The sequence below is a fragment of the Arthrobotrys flagrans genome, assembly GCF_004000055.1.
Source record: "Arthrobotrys flagrans strain CBS H-5679 chromosome Unknown unitig_8, whole genome shotgun sequence".
NCBI lineage: Eukaryota > Fungi > Ascomycota > Orbiliomycetes > Orbiliales > Orbiliaceae > Arthrobotrys > Arthrobotrys flagrans.
Genome location: NW_027137553.1, coordinates 2,264,686 through 2,283,726, shown reverse-complemented (window position 1 = coordinate 2,283,726; position 19,041 = coordinate 2,264,686). Strand labels below are relative to the sequence as shown.

Genomic DNA, 19,041 nt, shown 5'->3' with positions numbered 1-19,041 from the left:
GTTCAAACGATCACAATTTGTTTTTTCTTTTTCTTTTTTTAATGTTGAATTTAAGCCTTGTCGGGGTTGATGAAAGATCGGCCGGTGGCGCCGAGTGGCATTCTCTGCGGGCTGGTCTTGGTGAAATCTATTCTGATCTGGCGGCCGTAGATGGACTTGGTCTCCAACTGGGCCTTGGCGGCCTCAGCGCTGGCAATATCAACAAAGTCGGCATGGGCGAATCCTCGGGGTTGGCCGGTTCTCCTATACATGGAATGTCAGATACGAATCCCAAGGAAAACAATAGAGGATGTGGAGAAATCACCTGTCAATAGCAACTCTGACGTCAGTGCAGTTGCGAACACCAGCGAAGAGCTCGTTCAAGTCCTTGTCGGTGATATCGAAGGAAAGGTTTCCGATGAAGAGGGTTCTGGATGGAGCATTGGACTCGCCATTGGTGGGACCCTCGCGGTCTGGGCGGAGAACGTATTGGACGTTTATGCGTCGGCCGTCAACGATAAGTCCGTGCATCTTCTGGACGGCAGCGGTAGCAGCATCCTGTTCCTCGAACTCGACATATCCGAATCTATTCCCCAACGGTTAGCGAAAAAAATGTTCTTTTGCATTGTGAAAATTTTCGCTGTTAGAAGAAACAATGCACTTACCCTTTCGAAAGTCCACGGGGATCATAAACAACCTTTGCGCTAATAACCTTTCCGAACTCGCCGAACTCTCGCTCCAAATCCTCGCCTCTAATGCCGTATGAGATGTTTCCAACATAGATCCTCTTCGTCGGCGGTAGAGGGTTACCTTGGAAATCCCTGTGCTCTGGAGGCTGCTCGGGAAGGCTCGAGTACATTCTGGTCTGAGTCGCTGCTGTCGGGAGAATCCTGGAGAGTGGTGGGGATGGAGCGCGGGGTGCGATCACGGCATTGTCGGCAAGTGTGGCAACGGCTTGGAAGGCCCGGGCTCGCTGCTGCTGGAGAACCGGTGGAGCAGCATAGATGGCACCTGGCTTGAGGTTACGGAAGATCGATCGACGGAGAGAGAGCCTGATGAGAGATGTTAGTAGTCTGCTGGTGCCGTTCGGGATGGTCCGGCGGGCGGACTGTTGAAGCCATCACCACCCCACGTATTGTAGCGGGCATACTCACATCTTGAATGATAGGTGTATAAAAACCTTGCTATGAAGGAATTGAGTATCAAAACGGTTGAAGATGTAGCAAAGGACCGGAATCGAGGTGCTCTGGGGTTTTGAGGAGAGAAAATCGAGGGTATCAAGGATGTCGGGAGGATGATGGGTTTCTTGTGTCGTTGGAAAAGAGAGTGGGTTTTCGGTAAAACTTTTTTTTGGTCGTGATAAGATTCCTTTTGTAGGTCGCCGCACTAAAAGGAAAGAAAGACATGGAAAATTTCTGCAACACCTGCAACGCTATAATTATTCCTGTCAATCAGTTCGGGGAAACGGATATTCCGTATTATCCTGAGTTAGGTGTCACTACTTAAGTACATATACGATTCTAGCTTAAGAACCGATGAGAGTATTATCGTTTACGCTTCGAGGCGAGGAGGAGAGGAGATTTGAGGCATTCATCATATAAACAGTTAAACTGCACTACAGCCGGTTAAACCAGAGCTTTTGGAATCTATCCCATCCCATTAACATTGAACCCAAGCCACCCAAACAAAATCCAAAAAAAGCCAGAAGAATGGACATGAACTAGTAGGATATAAGCATTTGAACTCATAGGTAATCGATCATTCTTAGTTCGAACCGGGGTCCGGTGCAATCATAGACGCCCACTGCGGCGAAGCCTCCGAGTTGGACTCTCCGTTTGAAGCCGGGGGCGACATTGGGATATTCCAATTCATATTATCCGAATTTATTCCTTGGATGAAATTATCCCATTCGTCCTGTTAAATAAGACGTTAGCATCGACGAAGACAGCGTCATGTGAGAGTGAAGATCCTACCCATCCCAAACTACTCGATCCATCCATACCCATAATCCCCATCCCTTGTCCGAATAGCGAAAGTGGCACGGGATTCGTCCCCGATGGCGACACAGGTTGATACAAAGGCGTCAAGCCCGTTTTCCCAACATCTTGCATAGGCGCCGGCGCCGCCGTCGTCGTAAACCCGGAAAATACACATGGTACCGAAGTTGACAGCGTAACTCCACCGGAGCTTAACATACCCAAGGTCAGAGCGGCTGAATGCTCGGAATCCTTCGCAGAGGATGGTTCAGGAGTCGTAGACATTGGCTGCCCAGAAAACGGGGAGTGGTTGTCAGGTGGAGACTGTGTGGAAGAGGTATCTGTTGGCCGATTCCTTGCATAGAATTTCGCCTTAACTTTTTCGATCAAATGAGAAAGCAAAGCATGAGCCTTTGCGACTTCCAAGTTATTCGTGAAATTACTATAGATGTGGCATGCACGCTCTAGAACCTTGAGCATATGCTCGTGATCCCCTCGGCCCATGGTAAAGATACCACCACTGGATGGGTTCAAGTCGGCGGAAGCTTGCCAGACCTCAATCATAATGATTACAGCTGCCGGAAGATAATCACTAGGCGAGATGGGATCGATATGATAAAGCGTCTTATCTTTTTTGTTATACTATATCGCGGGGTAATTAGTAGCTATCCCGATCCCCCAGTATCAAGTAGATCATACCTGTGTGTCCCACGACGTATATTGGTGATTCAATAACGTCATCGCGCTCTCGAGACACGCACGTCTTGACGGCGCATAACGAGCATTATTCTTCAACCTCAGCGTAAAGTAGGGTCTATGCATAATAAGTAGCGACTTCTGATGCAAGATATTCAGTCCATATCTTTGCATAATCAACGCCGGGTGATCCACCCTCGACTCTTCCAATGGCCTGAACTTCAAAAAGTCGGGCATGGAAGAGTAAACTTTCCTTGCTTCCGCGTCGAGTCTCAGGATATCGTCATAATGTGGTGCAGGCTTGATTTGATTAATCATTTGGACCGCTCGACCAAAGACGTTGGCGAGTTTGCTCTTAGCGATCATATACGACATGGGAGTATGTTCGTTCATAGGTCGGGAAGGGGGAAGGGTCTTCGAGTCTTCGTCGAATTCGTAGTCGTGGATATTCGATGGAAGCATGGCATCGGACTCCCCAGCCCTAACAATGGAAGGAAGACCGATACGGATAGACTCGAGGAGATCCATACAACTAAGGACATTCCACAGCCGCCTTCGCATCTCGACGTGATATGGAGCCATGTCGACCTCGAATTTCTTCGGGTCACGGTGAAGACCCTGGCAAATTTATCAGCATGGAATCTAGCGTATTCTGGCAGCTGACACCCAATAAACATACCATAGACTGGGCTACACGCAATATTAACCCGAGATACAGCCACATTTGCTCTTGATTCGACTTGTTGCGTGCCCACCCCAAATATATGATCATTGCTTGAATGGTGTAGAGTGCCGGCTTGGCGGCATTCAAACCTAGGACGATGCAGTGCTCAATAGGCAGCTTGTACTGATCCGATTCCATACCCATCAACTCCGGATCATTGGCCATCCGTCCCAAGTTCATTAGGTCGGCTATGGTGGTAGCTAGGATTGCCATAAGAAGACCGATCCAGCTGAGGTCGACCTTCGGAGAGTGCGGATCCTGCCAGAAGGCCTCATACTAAGTTCAAAATACACATTAGAACACTATATCCGAAATAGAGAAAGACATGCTACCTAATGCTTACTTCTTTACGGAATGTCGGGCCATGGAGGATGTGATATGAGCGATCGAAGGCATCGAACCAGTGTTCCACCAGCTTATCGGCCACAGACTGGGTAGGTAGGTACCGCAGAATTTCATTTCTTGATAACAAACTGGAGGCGGAAAAGGGAAAACATGTGTTCACGGTCTGTAGCTTTTCCCTCTCTTGCTCTTTTGATATGCATTCAAACTTCTCTCTGTTTGCGGCCACCGTGAAGTAGTTTCTGACCTCCGCAATCTATAGAGCGTATCGAATTAGACATATATATCTTTCCGCACGGTGGGGATATGAAGGATTTACTTACCTCGCTCAGAACCAGGGCCCAATGGGACGACCCCCGATACATCGACTTCCCATGTTCCACCTTCATGAACCCTAGCTGGCTATTGTGTACACCACCTCAGTCATTTTCCGTTCGTTTTCTAGAATGGCCTTCGCTCCGCGTACCTTCGCACATCCTCAACATCGTCATCCACTTCCGATTTGACATTAAAATCATGTTGATCTTCATTATTCGTACCTTCTTCGCTTGTGGTTTCCTCCGTGTGCATTTGCGACCCGGCGTCTTCATCGATGTCCACATCTTCTTTGGCTGAGTCCTTGGACCCCCGACGGTTGACGTCCGGGGCGCCACTACCCATCAACGACAGGACGAGACCTTCTAGCCGGTCGATCCGGGCTTGCATATCGTCCGGCGAGGTTTTGTCGCCAGCAGTGTTGGCGCGTCTGTTTCGGGCTGCGACGGATGCATAGTTGCCTATTCACGGTGAGTATTAAAACCTCTTCGATGTATTCCAGTTGTATCTTACAAGAAGCAATATCGTCCCTCTTTACACAATTCTCGCACGGGCTTTGACGATTACACTTGAGTCTGTCACGAACCATCCACCTTGTCAGCTCCGGCTCCAACCAGGCCCGCAACACATACGATAAGGATACCTCGAGGGGTACCTACTTTCTATGCCTACAAGGCCCGCAAGAGACGGGTATTCTGTTCCTTTTTCGGATGACTCGGAAGTTATCGGAGGACTGGTGAGTCCCCGACCCAGATCCTGAAATTGGCGGATTCGCGGTCATCTCGCCCGACTGTCTGTTCTTTCCAAGTTTTTTCCCACGTGGGCGCCTAAGCTTGTTGGAATAATTGCGGGGTGGTGCTGACGAGGGCTGTGTCTTACGCTGATTGCTAGCTATCCCACGGAGATCGTATGTCTGTATTGTACGTGCGGTCGCGAAGAAAACTTGAAAAAATGAACTTTTACGGATCGATAAAAGGAACGAACGGGAAAGAAGATGGAAATCAGATATTAATATGTAAGTCGAGTCGAAAGAAACGGTTATGCTTTTCGTATCCCCCCAGAAAGAGGTATAGTCATTATTCTTACGCAGGGATGTAATGTATGTAAGCCGTTCTGAAGGAGCTAAGAGGGGTAAACTCCGAGAAGCCTCCGCCAGCCAACAGGAACGGTTGGAGCCGACGACCGATCTGGGCGTAATTGGATAGTCTTGAATATAACGGATTCAAAGAACTAGACGGATGAGGATTTTTGCCTGAGAGCTTCAAGAGATACACTGCCTCATTCATGGCTGTTGGACCATATCATCTCTTTATATACTTGTCCAAGTAAGTACTTGTCTACTTGTACAGTATATACATCTGCGGATAAGCAGAACAAGAGTCCTTAACTCTACGATTACATCTCTCTCTTGTAGACACTAATCCGGAGTTGGACATCAGTTTTGAAAGTGGAGACTCGTTTATGTTGGTTACAAAACCGGCTGCGGTACCCATCCAACATCTCGGGATTGCATTGGCCGGATAAATGTTTACCTCAGTTCTTAGTCAGTCATGGACTGCTGTCTACTAAGCCTTCTGCTAAGCTTTCTCCCTCAAGCTCCAACTTTTTTAGCCTTTGAACCTCAAAAGCCAGGGTTTTTTTCCTGCTTGAAGATTTGTATACCTCATAAAACCTCGAAGCCAAGTGTGCAGGGCTCGGTTAGCTAGGTTAGAGAATTGCGACGGGACGAGCGAGCGAACGTGGAACATGGAAGTTTATGTCGATAGATTTGGGAGATCTATTCCTTCCGGCTTCCTGCCCAAGCTTGCTTCTCAGGCTTCGTGCATAAAATCTAGCTGCACTCTGGCATGGTGCTGTGCGCAATACCTTATATGTACTCCGGCCGTGACAGGGATGGTGAAGCTATTAACTATCATGATACGCAGCTGTGTTGCTGACAAATGGTCCAACAATCTGTACCTTCACGTTTCTCATAAGGCTAGCGGTTGCATTAGTCGCAGGATTCGATTGCTTCAATTCAATTCGCAGTTGCCAGTTCTGCAGCAAGGGCTCGAGCATTCTTAATTACCCCCCTCTATCCTGCAAGGAAGCTGCAGCTGACGGAAAACTTCATCCGGCATTCTCCCGTCTGCGTCTCCGAATGATGCAAACCGCAGCTGTCTTTTGGAGCTCTCCATCTGAAGAAAATTACCATTCAATCGAAATGATACAATCTTGCAGGGTATACTTTACAATTCGACGCATCCATACAACACGCAATGAACCACCGTCGAGATGTTGCCTGATGCGGTAGGTCTGTTGAGCAGAATACGTTATAAGGACTCAATAGAGCTCCAATAAACTCGATGAATTCGGTGAACGTGGGCTTAATTATATAGCATGATGGCATCCGTTGGCTCGTGCTGTACTTCGATATACGCCAATTGACATCGAAACTGCGGTATCACAAAGCTTTGAGTCGTCGACACGCAACAAGGCACCGAGAGGCCCGTATATGGTATATTGATCCGCAAGGCCCGCGGTGACGATGATTCCTGGATCTGGATCTCTTTTGGATACAGAGAAGAATATCCACCTGTTGCTCCTATTCACATATGACTTCGATATACGTATAATAAGGCACCAATAGCACGATGAGCGGAGCAGCAATAACAGTGCCCAGGACGACCCTTGTAATAGTAGGTGGTGCGGCAGCCGCGATTCCAGCTGGTAGCTATCTCCACACCGCTGACAGTCCGAAAGCAAATCCTATCCATGGCGGCAATGGAGATATTCTCACTGGTAGACTGCAGGTTACCAAGTGCATTGTCATCGCGGTTCGTATGTCCACCATTCACAATCCATGATTTGTCTTTCGAAAACTCCTTTGATTCTTTATATAATCATGATCCTAATCGTCCTGATGTATTTTTTTTGTGGGTGCCCTCGTAGTAACCGGCTTCATCGCAATCTGTCTCTGGCGCTTCATCCGCCACCGCCGTCGTCGCTGAAGACGTAGTACAGATGTAGAAATCGCAAACGTTTCTAGACATCGCAGACGGGTATCACGAATACGAAGATATAGAGAGCCTCCGCCGCCGTATTCAGCTGCTGCATTCCCACAGCCGTTGACTGCGAGGTATCCAGAGGAGAATCGGATAGCAACGATCGATGGGATTGAGGATAGGAGTCTTGCTAGTGATTCAGACTTGCCGAGGGTACCTGCGCCGGCGTATATACAGCAGGGTATCGTTATATTCTGGGTAGTATCACGGATTAGAACATGGAATTGGGGCGTTTAAGGTTGTATATATACTCCATGAAGGGTTTCAGAATATCCAAAGGTTTTCCAATCTATGGTGGCCAGAACATGTCAGTAAGTTGTTCGTCTTGACGTTATCATTAACTAGACGCGTGGACAATGGGTTCTCCACGATACACACACGCGAGAGCTGAACTCACAATCGCAACGCACAATCATGTGTCCGGCTAGCCCGATCAGAGAATTTAGCTGTCGAACGCCATCTGCCGCATCCGTTTAAAGGAACGGAAGCCAACTCCCAACCTTCAAGCGTAACCGTTTTATTGCAGGACCGGTGTTCGTGAAGCCCCTTTGCAGCATCTACAACTCTCAATGCGCCTGGTTTGTCCCTGTATCAGAATCTGCAGGCCTGCCCGGCTTTCTGCTTCTGGCTTAGACCGATGTCCCTTTTTTCTCCCCGCACCCTTGCGCCTACCCATTCAATCTGTAACAAGCAAAAGCGAGGCTCCATGGATCTAACGGTATTCTCTGCATTCGGAGGCGTCGATACAACCGATTTGTTTTCCTGATTGTTTTGATATCTGTCGCGTTCCACGTCGACGTAGGCGTCCGCAACTGTGCGACTCGGTTGCTAGTTGCATGCACATGCGTTCCATTGCAATATGCATCGATGCCTGTCCCTGGACATCGACTAAGGGGGGGTACCTTGATAACAGGTACCTGATACAAGCTATCCGTCTCCGCTTGTTGATGGTACCCACCCTGTGCGCGGTCCTTGCATGACAACTATATGTAAGCGTGCCATATAAAACCGGGCAGGTCGCTCGCGGTCGAGGTAGAAGGTACCTTGACGAGCATTATCCCTCCCTTTCGATATCCATACCCTCGCTGCTGGGCCTGGCCTCCTATTCTGCCGACCTGTTTTCTGACCGTTTTTGTTTACGAGTTCGTTCGTTTCGTTCGATTCTTTATAACTAGAGACCATTCCCCCATCCTTGCTAGGCTCGACCTGCTGGATACCACTCCTTTGAGCGTCATTCTATGCCAGACTGGCATCTTCCGCCCCAACTTAACTATCCTCAACATTACCATCACAAGTCCAAGTAGCCTGTGCGCAAAGCGTAAATAACTTCGCTAGCTGTAACCCCATCACGCTTCCCTAAATCCAACCTCTGTCTGCTATAATTTTCTTTCAACGGAGACATTTGGACGGTAACGACTCCAACCAACACATAGCAACAGGGCGCACCAGCGGGTGTCCTTGGTAACCCTAGCTGGTAATCCGGGCTATAAACATCAGACTCTAGCTCTCTCAGATATAACTTGATCCGATCTGGTCTCCAGATATTGCTCTCTTACCGCCTCCTTGACCCTGCTGTCACCACCATTCTTCTCATCTTATTCCACGCGCCGATTACGTGGTTATCGTGATCAACTATCACCGGCAACAATGATGGCGCCTCAAGGTTCTTTGACAAAGCTGTACTTCGAGTTCATCACCTCGCCGAAAAGAGATGCCCTGCATGGCCAGGCTGGTCTCCATTACATCGGCAGCACCGGGAGCTCCTTTCAATCTGGCGATGCCATCATTAACCATCTCAGACGAGAGGCTGGATGGTACACCAAGAAGGAACAGAAGATCCTATCCTCCGTCGAAACTCACAGTTCCGTCGTCCTCGAGATCTCGAATACGATCGAATTCACCAACGGCGGTGGAATGCTGCTGCCCAACTTGGACGACAACTTTGTAGCCGATCAAACCGTCACTCTTCCCATGGTAAGTGCGTGTGGTGTTTTTTTCGTTTGGCGATGGCCCATGGCCTGCATGCATAGTGCATGCATGGTTCGCGCGTGCCTGAATTTTTTTTCGCTGATCCGACTGGTTTTCGGTTGTTGCAGGTCCACATCGTTCAATTCGAAGACGGCGTGATCAAGCAAATCCGCCAATATTGGGATCAGGCCTGCCTTCTCAAGCAGCTTGGTGTCATCGGTAAATCCGGCAAGAACTGGCCAATCCGTGCTGGTGAGGAGCAAGTCAAGCTTATCAAGGCATCCCTCAGCTCTGTCGCCGAAACTGCTGCTGATGCCAGCGAATCTGCTTCAACACGTCCTTCGTCCAAGGGTAGTAACCAGTCGGGCCGTGAAAGCATCCAGCTTTTTGCACCAAGGGAGCATGATGAAGACGTCTTCAAGTCAGCCGTAGCTCCTCCTCCTCGTGGTAGCATCAAACCTCCAGGCCGTCAGCTCCACGATATCATTGGTGAAGAAGAGGACGTCCCGGTTGTTCATCAGACTCCAAAGGGTGGCACTGGTACTGGTCCTCGTCGCACCTTCTTCGTCGGCCAGGAAATCGATGAGACCAACTCAACTCCTGATCGTAAAATCAACGTCAATCAAAACAAGTTCAAGCACTTTGAGTTGGAACACAACCCAGAAAAGGACGCCGAAACTCCAAAGCCCAACGCTTCTAAGCGTACTAGCATCTACACCAAAACTGGATCTTCTTGGGACTTCGCCGATTTCGCTACTCCCGAGAAGCGCCCTACCAAGGTCTCCGCTCAGAATGCTCGTACCATGACCTGGAGCGACGACGAGGAAGACACCTCCCCAGTCCAACCACAGCAGGCTAAACCTCTCCCTCGAAAGGGCCTTAGCTCTCAGTTTGAACTTGTCGACGAGACTCCAAAGAAGGCTAATGGACCTGCTCGTGAGCCGTACATTCGTAAGGGCAACGAGACCAACTTCGCATTGACCGACGAGTCTCCAAATAACGGAACGGAGAAGAAGGCCGGTGTCTCACTCGCTCGCCAGACTGTTGTCAAAAGTATGGAGGCGAATTGGAGCAACTCCTCACCACCTGGAGAAGCTAAGCCTGTTGCCAACTTCAGCGGGATCAATACCAGGGGCGACGGTATGGGTGGCAAGAAGGGCTCTAGCCTCAGCTGGGACTTCGAGGACGAGACTCCAAAGAAAGCTAATGGCGTTGGAATCAAGACCTCTGGTAACGGAATGGGTGGACGAATCGGCTCTGAACGCGCCTGGGCCTTCGGCGATGAGGATGAAGATGCTAATGTTCACCAGCCCGTCTATAAAACTGCTAACGATGGCATGGGCGGTCGAAAGGCTACTGGTCGCAGTTGGAGATTTGATGAACCCGAGGAAGAGACCGAAAAGCCAGTCAAGGAGAATGCCGGATTTCGTACCCAGAGCAAGCCCACTAGCGACTTTTGGTCCTTCTAAGCAGCTCCCCCGCACGGTTGACCTGTCGATTCGATGCTTTAACCGGAAGCGATGAAGATATGAACTGAAAGTACTAACCTGAAAAGAATCATTTCTGAAACCCGCTTTTTTTCTCTTGTAAAGCCTTAAAGGTGTATCTGGCGTTCCTGTTCTTTCTTTATATGTGTAAGAGAGGAATATTTTCCTCTGTCGGTGGGTCAATATTCTTTTTTATGGCGATGGATTGCTGTTTTTCTTTCACGCTCAGCAGTCCCACTCATACCTGATCTTAGTCTCGAGGCCAGACCTGTTCTGTGGACGGTGTGGGTTCACTTCGTGTACGTAACTTTACTTTACAGCTGTGGAGCAACTGTGCTTCATGGCTACTGTTTATTTCTATTTCTACTCTTGATCCTGCCTCTTTCTAGTGTTTTTATCCCTCGTACCAATCGATGTATCTCGATATGCCCTAAAAGCCGGTATCCTGCTCGTGGTGATATCTACATTCCCCTATCACGCCGGACCCTGGCCGCCAGCATCAGCGGCCTCGGCGATATCCCTCACCAGCTGGGTATACCACCTCTTCTCACCAAAGACCTGGGCATGATCCAACCCGTCACCCCAAACAATCTTCAACCTCCCCCCTTCCTCGTCTTTGGTCTCCCACCCCCCATTCACAAATTCCACGACCCTCCCTTCCGCATCTTCATCATCAAATTCACCACTATCCGTCAGATACTTCTTCACCCCCGCGGAATCCACAATCAAATCCCTCCCCCCCAACCAAATCACCACGTTCCTACCTTTCAACTCATCCTTCCAAAGTATATTCTCCGCCCAAAAGAACCTCCTGCAAAGCGTATGCGCGACCATTTGATCCGTACTACCAAAATAATGCAACATATGCTCGTTCGCCCTCCTCGGCTGCCTCCTCAAGAAATTATACGCCACATCCGGTAGGTGTAATAATATCGTTACAGGGTCGATCAACACCATTGAATATATTTTATTCGATAGTTGGGTGTCGTGGAGGATATGCGTGGATACCACGGTTCCGTAAGAATTCGATGCCAACACGAATTTTTGAACGTTATGGTGGGAGAGGATACGGTTTATCGATGCTAGCATTTCTGCTTTCTTTTGCATTGGCGGGCAGATTCGGCCGGAGATCGGGTCGATTTCTAGGACTATGATTCCGGTCGTGGGAAGGGTTGAGGCGAGGGTTTGGAGGGTTGGGACGTAGGGGTGGAGGCCTATGCCTATTCCGTGGATGTAGAGGATTGGAAGTGTAGTTGTGGATGTGTGCGGGCGGTACCAATACGGGAGAGTTGAAGATGGGGTTTTGTTGGTTGTGAGGAGGGTGGAGAAGCGGAAGGGGAAGGTTGTGAAGAAGGTGGATAGCGGTCGGTTGTAGTAAGTGTAGCCCGCGGATGCAAGGCGGATGGATGTTAGGGTGTCGATTGCCGTGAGTATCTATATATTTATATTAGTACCTTATAACCCCCCGGCGTGTAGGATTTTAAACTTGTAAAGCAAAGACGTACAATATACCACACCAGCGGTCGATGCTTCATCCTCACTTGATCGATAGTAAGTCTATAACACTCAGCCTTCCCCCTCCCCTCCTCAAACGTACGACCCATCTTCTGCTCCAGCATTTTCACATACTCCTCAATCTCATCTTCCTGTTCATCACCATCGGGTTCTTCACTCCAACTCCCGGAAGCATTGAACAAACTCCACCTCAAAAACTCCTTCACATTATCACGTTTAATATCCTCTACCCGCGCGCCTAAAAACCATCGCCGAAAGTACGTCGTATGATCCGGGATCGTGGATATAATCCTTAAGAACAAAGTTTTCCGCTCTAAAGACGGCGGGAGTGGTGGATGTTCTGCTGCAGCTTGGAGGGTAAATTTCCGGGGTAGGTAGATTAGAAAGTAAAAAGTGATTTCGGCAATAGGATAAAGACTTAGGAGTTTGGTAGTGGGGGTTAGGAAACTAAGTGGAAAGAACGGTAGTGAGAAGATGTATATGATACTAAGGGGTGTGATGCTGCGAAGGAAGATGATGGCAGCGCGAATCGCGATGAGCTCTGAGAAGCTAGTTCCTATCATTGTTTCTTTTACTCTGATGGAATTAAAAAATGGGAATGGTTCGCGAGGGGTCAGGAAAGGGGGGTTGGGGATTTCACGCCCGGGATTTTATAGTGGGCAGGTCCGCTATTGTTGGGGGAATTCGAATGCATGCATGTGTGGCATGAGAGGGGTGGTTAAAACTGCGTTGATTTTGTTGGGTTTTGTTGAACGGGAAATGGGAAAAGATGGCGTTAACTTGTCGGCGGGCCTTAATTCAATTGATGGGGTATATTCTATAAAGAACGTGCTTCGATGGGTTCTTTGGTGAAGGAGATTGGGGTTTGTGCATGTGAAACAGATTTTTAGAAGATTGGAGGCTCAATGCTGGTTATCAAATATTTATGGCATATGACGTCCGTTCTCGACGTTCGCAGATGATCACACGCGTATACGGTCCGGCCTGCATGGTATTGGCTAGTCTCTACAGCAAAGGTTGTTATACCCCGGCGCGGTATATTCTCTACGCTTTGTTGGGATGGTTATGGGAAAGACGCTAGAGATTCAACCAGTCGATTGATATACTGTGAGATGTTTTGAGTACGAGGAAAAAACTACCAGCCGCTTAAGCGCTCGTAGAAATGTAAAAAATGGAACTTCAGTACTCACGGAACACCACCTTCGATAAATCCACTTCCATGCTGGATCAAATACGAGGCTTTTCATCTTTGATCAGGCTAGTTTGAAAGTATCCGGTTTTCTAACTTCTCATCCCGTCTTTTCGAGTGAACCCCCACCCCGGTGCATTCTCATCGACACCTATAGAACCAGTTTCATTCTTCCATGTCTCATACTTCCTAGGACACCCCCACTCATCTTCACAGTTAGACACTTCCGTTTGCATTCTATGAGCGCATCGGTCTCTTTGAATCCATGATTATCTCTCTTCAACAGTTCCCGGTCGAGCGTAACCCATTCTTTCCGGTCCGTGATCATCACAGAAGTTAGCGTCGATGTCAAAACCTTCATTTTGATCCCAAGGCGGTATTCTTGCTCTCGAGTTTCTTCCAAAGAGGTCTTGATTAAACCGTGTCTTGGGATCCGTCATTGCTGGCTTCCCGGATGCAGTCGATCAATTCGACGAAAGAAGGGGTATAATAGCCATACACATACCCAACGGTATACGCGCTATCCCGAGACCTTGATTCGATGACAGAGGAATATCATTCTTTAATCATGCGGATTTGGGCGTCTTCGTCTGGATCTTTCGGTGTCCATTTAGTCCGTACTTCAAGAGTATTATATTACATCGGGAACTCCCATTTTATGGTCTGACGAATTATTGATCAATCGTAGGCGCGGTGGGATTGGTACCGTTTCACATACGTATAGCTATCAAGACATCCGACTTCGTCTCTTATCGCAATAATCTCCTTCTGGCTTAAAGTACCAACGTACCGTAACACCATAGGCGTTGATAACCCAGATTAAAAAAAAATCCTGCGCTGTACATAATCCCAACGTCCGCCGATACGGCCAAAGTACATCCGGACATCACGCGCGAATAAAGATCATCGAGAGAATCTCCATATACCTCGATACTGGACGTCTCTCGAGATCTGCGTAGAAGGGATGTTTCGACAAAAATCCAAATCATCTCATCTATCCTTTCAGGTTCCTTGCCTGAAGGAATAAAAGCTTTTGAGGTGGTATTAATACGATATACCCCATTGGGAAAGGTGCACTTTAATAATAAGAGATGGAGAATACAACACAAGAAGCCTGTTGTAAATTTGTTATATAGGCTTACGGATACCAATATATGCCCAGGTAAGCATGGGTTATAATTATGTATATTAGAGGTCCCAAAGGTGCTAGACCATCCCGATAAAGTGTATTACAAGGAAATCTGTATATATTCGGCGTACAAGAAAAAGTGAACCACAGGTAATATAATATAAACGCCAGAAAGCCCAACATACCTTCCCGATACCATTGTCCCATAAAGCAATCTCTTCGCTCTTTCCCTTATATTCACCTAGCCTCGAGTCCAGTTGCTCTTGAGGCGGAGTGTTTATCTATGCCCTCGTCTCAAACATCAACTCTCCCAACTGACCCGCCACAACCCTCAGCTTCTCAATCGCTTCTTCGTAGTTCCCCGTGTTCCTCCGCTTAAAAGCCCCTAGTATATGACCTCTACACACCCTCGCCCCAGCTTCACTACTATCCCCACCCCACGCACCATCTCCACAAACAGGTCCGGAAACTATATTCCCCTTTTCATCTACATAATCCCTCTGCACGGGTAACAAGACACTAACTTGATAAGCATCATCATCAACTCTTCCGGATTCTCTACTATTTACGGCAGTTAGACCACACTTGTCGCCTAAAGCTTTTAAATGTAACTCTGTGTTCAACGCTTGATTTGCACTTCCTGGAGGGCTGGGGTTGCGGCGGTAGGAACGGACCACGACGACTTGGAAGCTAGACGGGGAAAGGAGGTCGGGGTGGGTGAGAGTTGAGGAAGTGGGGTCCAGTCGGATTATGTAAAGATAGTCGAAATCTATTGCTTGAGCTATGTCGGAGAGGAGGTTACGGGCTTCGGGGAGGTTTTGTGGGGGTTGGAAAGTTGAGAGGGGGAGGTTTAGAGGGAGTGGGGAGGTGGGAGGGGAATTCGGAGAACCCGGGGTGCTGGAGGGCGAGATTGGCGGCGTTGGGGGTTGGGTGCCCGTCTGGAGGTTTGTTAGTTATATATTGAAATATCATTGAGGATGTAAATATGGCTTACTCTGAATCGTTTTTGCTTATGAGTGGGCGTGGTAGCCGAAGGTGGTGGCGTTGGAGGCGGCCGGGGAGGTAGAATGTCAATTGTAGCAGGTGGTATAGGTAAAGACGGAAGCACCGGTAATCCAGCCTGATGGTAATTATATTGCCGAGCACCCCGACCCGCTTTGGTCAATGTCTTCTCCGCCTCCAATCTTGCGGCCATAACTTTGCGACTTGGCCCCGGTGACTTCGGGGTTGTGATTCCGCCGTATTTTTGATTCAACTCCGCGCTTTTTACTCTTCGTTCGTTCTGGTTTCGTTCTTCCATTTTTGCTGGAGCGCTGGCGGTACTGTCTCTATACTCTGTGTCGATACTGGACATTTGGTGTTCTCCTAGTGAGAGTGTTCGGCGGCTTTCTGGGAGCAGTCTTTCTAAATGGGTTGATACGACATGCGCGAAATTATTTAGGCTGCGAAGGTCGTTCTTGCCGAATATTGAACGGGGGTGTCTGCCAGAGATTGCGAGAACTCCGATGTTATATCCTACGACCGGGTATTAGACCAGTACTATGGTGGTTGCCGTTTCGATTGGAGGAATATGCATACCATCGGATGATATTAATGGACTGCCTGCATAGAAATTAATTCTATCATCGCCACCATGAAGAGTTGGGTTTCCTTTGAATCTCCAATCCTTGGGAACAGTTAGAATATTTTCTTCAACATATCTGTCATTTGCTTCAGGTGAATTCGTGAACGCATACCTTCCCTGTATCCAAGATAACCATTGTATCGTTTCCTAACATAACATGAGCCCCCAAAGACCAGGCTCTCTTTGTTTTAGATTCCATACCGCTTGAGAATAGTTAGTATCCTGGTATCTCGTTGAAAATATTTTGATTAATGCAGACTGACATTCTGATAGGATGATTTAATATAAATGTCTCTGATTCATAGTCAACGAAACTTATAGATGCATATTCCGCCTTTAGTGCTGTAGCTGCGGCTCTAAGGACCGTTCGCAAGTCGGCTTCTATATGGCCGACCCGGGAAAAGTCATGGCGGTTTAGTGACTACGTATATTAGTCGTTTGTTGCCCAAAAGTCGGAGATTGACGAAGACGTACCCTTAATCTTTCAGGCTCGTCCGCTGGAAATGGTGTGGGAATCCAAGATAACGAAGGCTTTCGTGGCGGTGTCTGAGGTGGATGTGACATATTGTAATGCCCCTGAAGAAACGCCGCCTAGGTAAGCATCCAATCCATATTCGTATATGTATAACTTCCATACCCTTCCCTTTTAAGGAAGTATCTTATTTTGGAAGGAATTTCAACTCACTTTTGTATAAGCTTCAAACCAATACCCCCACTCTTTCCTATCGCTTGGCTCTCTTGAACAATAATTCGCCATCTCTTCCAATAACCTCCTGTGACCGATTTCCATTGTTCTTGTGATTGATACATCACTCTTTGTAGGCTTCTCTTCGACGGTTATATTCTCCTTCTCTTGTTCTTCATGATCAAGTACCTCATGTATCGATTTAGTACTAGACGCCGTTGACTCCCTCGTCGCAGATCTTGGAGGTTGCGCCAAAACTTTCAAGTTCGGTATTCTCGTATTTGTTACGCGTGCTTCCCGTGGGATGAGCTGGCTCTTTAGAGGCTTCACGACAGGCGAGTCGTTCCATATCGAAACATATTCACCAGAATCCGAGTTGTTATCGTTATAACCTTGCGAATAAGGAAGCGGCGCCATCGAGTCCTCCGGTTCGTAGTCCTCCTCCACCCGGTCCTTTCTTAAGATATTGAGTTTAAACATCTTGAGCCCAGCAATACTTGATTTGTGGTTTAAAGACTTGAACGTGGGGTTTTTGGATCTCATGGGGAAGGCCATTTTAAATGAGTGTGAGTTGGGGGTGGGAAGGAGTCCTACAGATGGGACATTCAATTCGTGGTAGGGATGATGATTCGGGGACGCGATCCCGATGGATAGGGTAGGTGGAGGGAGAAAAATATATTGACCCGGTTAGAGATGGACAGATAACGGTGGTTACCAGGAAGACGGAACGAACCGAATTATGCGAATTCCCGCACTGGGTGTGCGATATGTGGGGCAAGCGTTAATAATCAAAATTAGAAGGCAAGGTAAGGTCTAGAAGATGTGTGATAATAGACGGATTTGAATTATGTTTGGTCTCGCGGGTGGAGAATTTGACATAAAAATTTAAAGCAGCAAACAACCCTCGGAATTTATTTAAAAAGAACGTGATAGCTATGATACAAAGAGGTCATAAAATCCGATGGACGGAACCGAGCTCACGGGCTTTTTCGATCAACATGGCCCCATGGCGTACGAGCTGGGGAGATACAAATTGTACGAGCGAATGCGGTATACCCAGGCCCGCAAGCGCACCGGGGGAGGGTACTTCATGGTATCGTCGCACGATTCTAACCAGACCGTAGCACGATCGAGTAGTCGGGTACCCTTGCCCGGCTTTTTTCCTTATTGAATCCAAGATGATCAGCGCTGATAACGTGTGATTTCCGCTGGTGTCCTTTTCTTACAAGGGTTATAGGCAGGCGAGAAGAGGGCGGTGCAGATAGGATACATCCACGCCAGATCGATCGTGTCAAACTCTGTTTCGTAGAAACTTAGGAGATCGGGAGACTGGCCTGGGAGACTAGTACCGGTTAGGAGTATATCCTAGGTGGTACCCTACAGTTACCTCGGAGAAGAATCCGAGCTACCTTGGATTGTGGTGTTCTATCCAATTATATTTAACGAGGACGAGGGAGATCGTCGATGCATCTCGAGACTAGCCGTGGGATTGGGGAGAACCTTCCAGGGATTGGATGATATTTATATCTTTCGTCGCAAGGGTATCGGACATGGAAATGTCTGGTATGCATATATGCCCGCTCGTTTTTGGCATAAATCCTACGCTTAAACGAAACCCCTTGATGGTTTGGAGATGTCTTAAGAGGGACTTTCGGATTACTTGTTAAAATGGTGGGAGCACAACAGCACGGAATGATTCTTAGAAGGATCATTGGCTATCGGACGAACCAGCGGTGCAGTGGTGGATATTGGAATTGTTACACAGAGGTTGGGTTTTCTGCGTACCTCGCATTCACCACGGGAAGCTGCACGTTTGTGTTGGCATGCAATGCTACCTCAACGGAGAATGGCGAACGGGCGGTTGTGAATCCGAGAGGGGGCAAAGGGCTGTTCTGGCCCGAGGCTGGGATGACATGAGCATCAGGGTCGAAGACGGGTAGCGGATGCATGGAGATATCACAGCGAGAAGTTAACCGTGGTGTTTCGCAGACTCGAGCAGAGGCAGGCGTAAACGGGTTACTCGTCCGAGAATTTATCCCTATCACATAGTATGATGCATCACCGTCGCATTAAGGAAGACTGTATACTGAAAAAAGAAAGAAAGAAAGAAAGTAGGTGATATCATGATTTCGGGGTATATAAAACATGGAGTATCAACCTTTTGTAACCAGTAGATAGATAATGAAATAGGATCGAGTATGCGTTGTGCTGTTGTGTTTTTTTCGCCGACACGGCACGCTTTGAGGATGGTTGGAATCGAGACTAAACCGCCCCAAAGGACTACAAAGGACTAAATCCTCTGGGCTGAAATGCTGTGAAATGCACCCCAAATGGTTGGGATGTGACTTAGACCGGACCAATCCCGCCT

At 48.0% G+C, this 19,041-nt stretch overlaps 5 protein-coding genes across 5 annotated transcripts; 1 reads left to right on the top strand and 4 right to left on the bottom strand.

Annotated features, from left to right (window-relative positions):
* Nucleotides 1–50: 50 nt before the first annotated feature.
* DFL_007168 (uncharacterized protein) lies at nucleotides 51–4,813 on the bottom strand (the record flags this gene model as incomplete). Its single annotated transcript, XM_067636707.1, has 13 exons — nucleotides 51–243; nucleotides 305–565; nucleotides 645–1,031; nucleotides 1,134–1,284; nucleotides 1,755–1,893; nucleotides 1,953–2,597; nucleotides 2,655–3,269; nucleotides 3,331–3,651; nucleotides 3,719–3,973; nucleotides 4,041–4,119; nucleotides 4,184–4,493; nucleotides 4,546–4,607; nucleotides 4,692–4,813. The coding sequence occupies 13 exons, from the start codon at nucleotides 4,811–4,813 to the stop codon at nucleotides 51–53; spliced, it is 3,540 nt and encodes a 1,179-aa protein (XP_067488297.1).
* A 2,109-nt stretch (nucleotides 4,814–6,922) lies between these two features.
* On the bottom strand, nucleotides 6,923–7,752 carry DFL_007167 (uncharacterized protein; the record flags this gene model as incomplete). The annotated part of the gene is made up of 5 exons (XM_067636706.1): nucleotides 6,923–7,270; nucleotides 7,328–7,365; nucleotides 7,474–7,500; nucleotides 7,577–7,651; nucleotides 7,749–7,752. The coding sequence occupies 5 exons, from the start codon at nucleotides 7,750–7,752 to the stop codon at nucleotides 6,923–6,925; spliced, it is 492 nt and encodes a 163-aa protein (XP_067488296.1).
* Nucleotides 7,753–8,723: 971 nt separating this feature from the next.
* Nucleotides 8,724–10,513, top strand: DFL_007166 (uncharacterized protein; the record flags this gene model as incomplete). The annotated part of the gene is made up of 2 exons (XM_067636705.1): nucleotides 8,724–9,050; nucleotides 9,173–10,513. The coding sequence occupies 2 exons, from the start codon at nucleotides 8,724–8,726 to the stop codon at nucleotides 10,511–10,513; spliced, it is 1,668 nt and encodes a 555-aa protein (XP_067488295.1).
* A 492-nt stretch (nucleotides 10,514–11,005) lies between these two features.
* Nucleotides 11,006–12,609, bottom strand: DFL_007165 (uncharacterized protein; the record flags this gene model as incomplete). Its single annotated transcript, XM_067636704.1, has 2 exons — nucleotides 11,006–11,965; nucleotides 12,037–12,609. The coding sequence occupies 2 exons, from the start codon at nucleotides 12,607–12,609 to the stop codon at nucleotides 11,006–11,008; spliced, it is 1,533 nt and encodes a 510-aa protein (XP_067488294.1).
* Nucleotides 12,610–14,645: 2,036 nt separating this feature from the next.
* On the bottom strand, nucleotides 14,646–17,153 carry DFL_007164 (uncharacterized protein; the record flags this gene model as incomplete). Its single annotated transcript, XM_067636703.1, has 7 exons — nucleotides 14,646–15,302; nucleotides 15,359–15,879; nucleotides 15,943–16,030; nucleotides 16,101–16,191; nucleotides 16,252–16,409; nucleotides 16,463–16,579; nucleotides 16,674–17,153. The coding sequence occupies 7 exons, from the start codon at nucleotides 17,151–17,153 to the stop codon at nucleotides 14,646–14,648; spliced, it is 2,112 nt and encodes a 703-aa protein (XP_067488293.1).
* Between the last annotated feature and the right edge of the window lie 1,888 nt (nucleotides 17,154–19,041).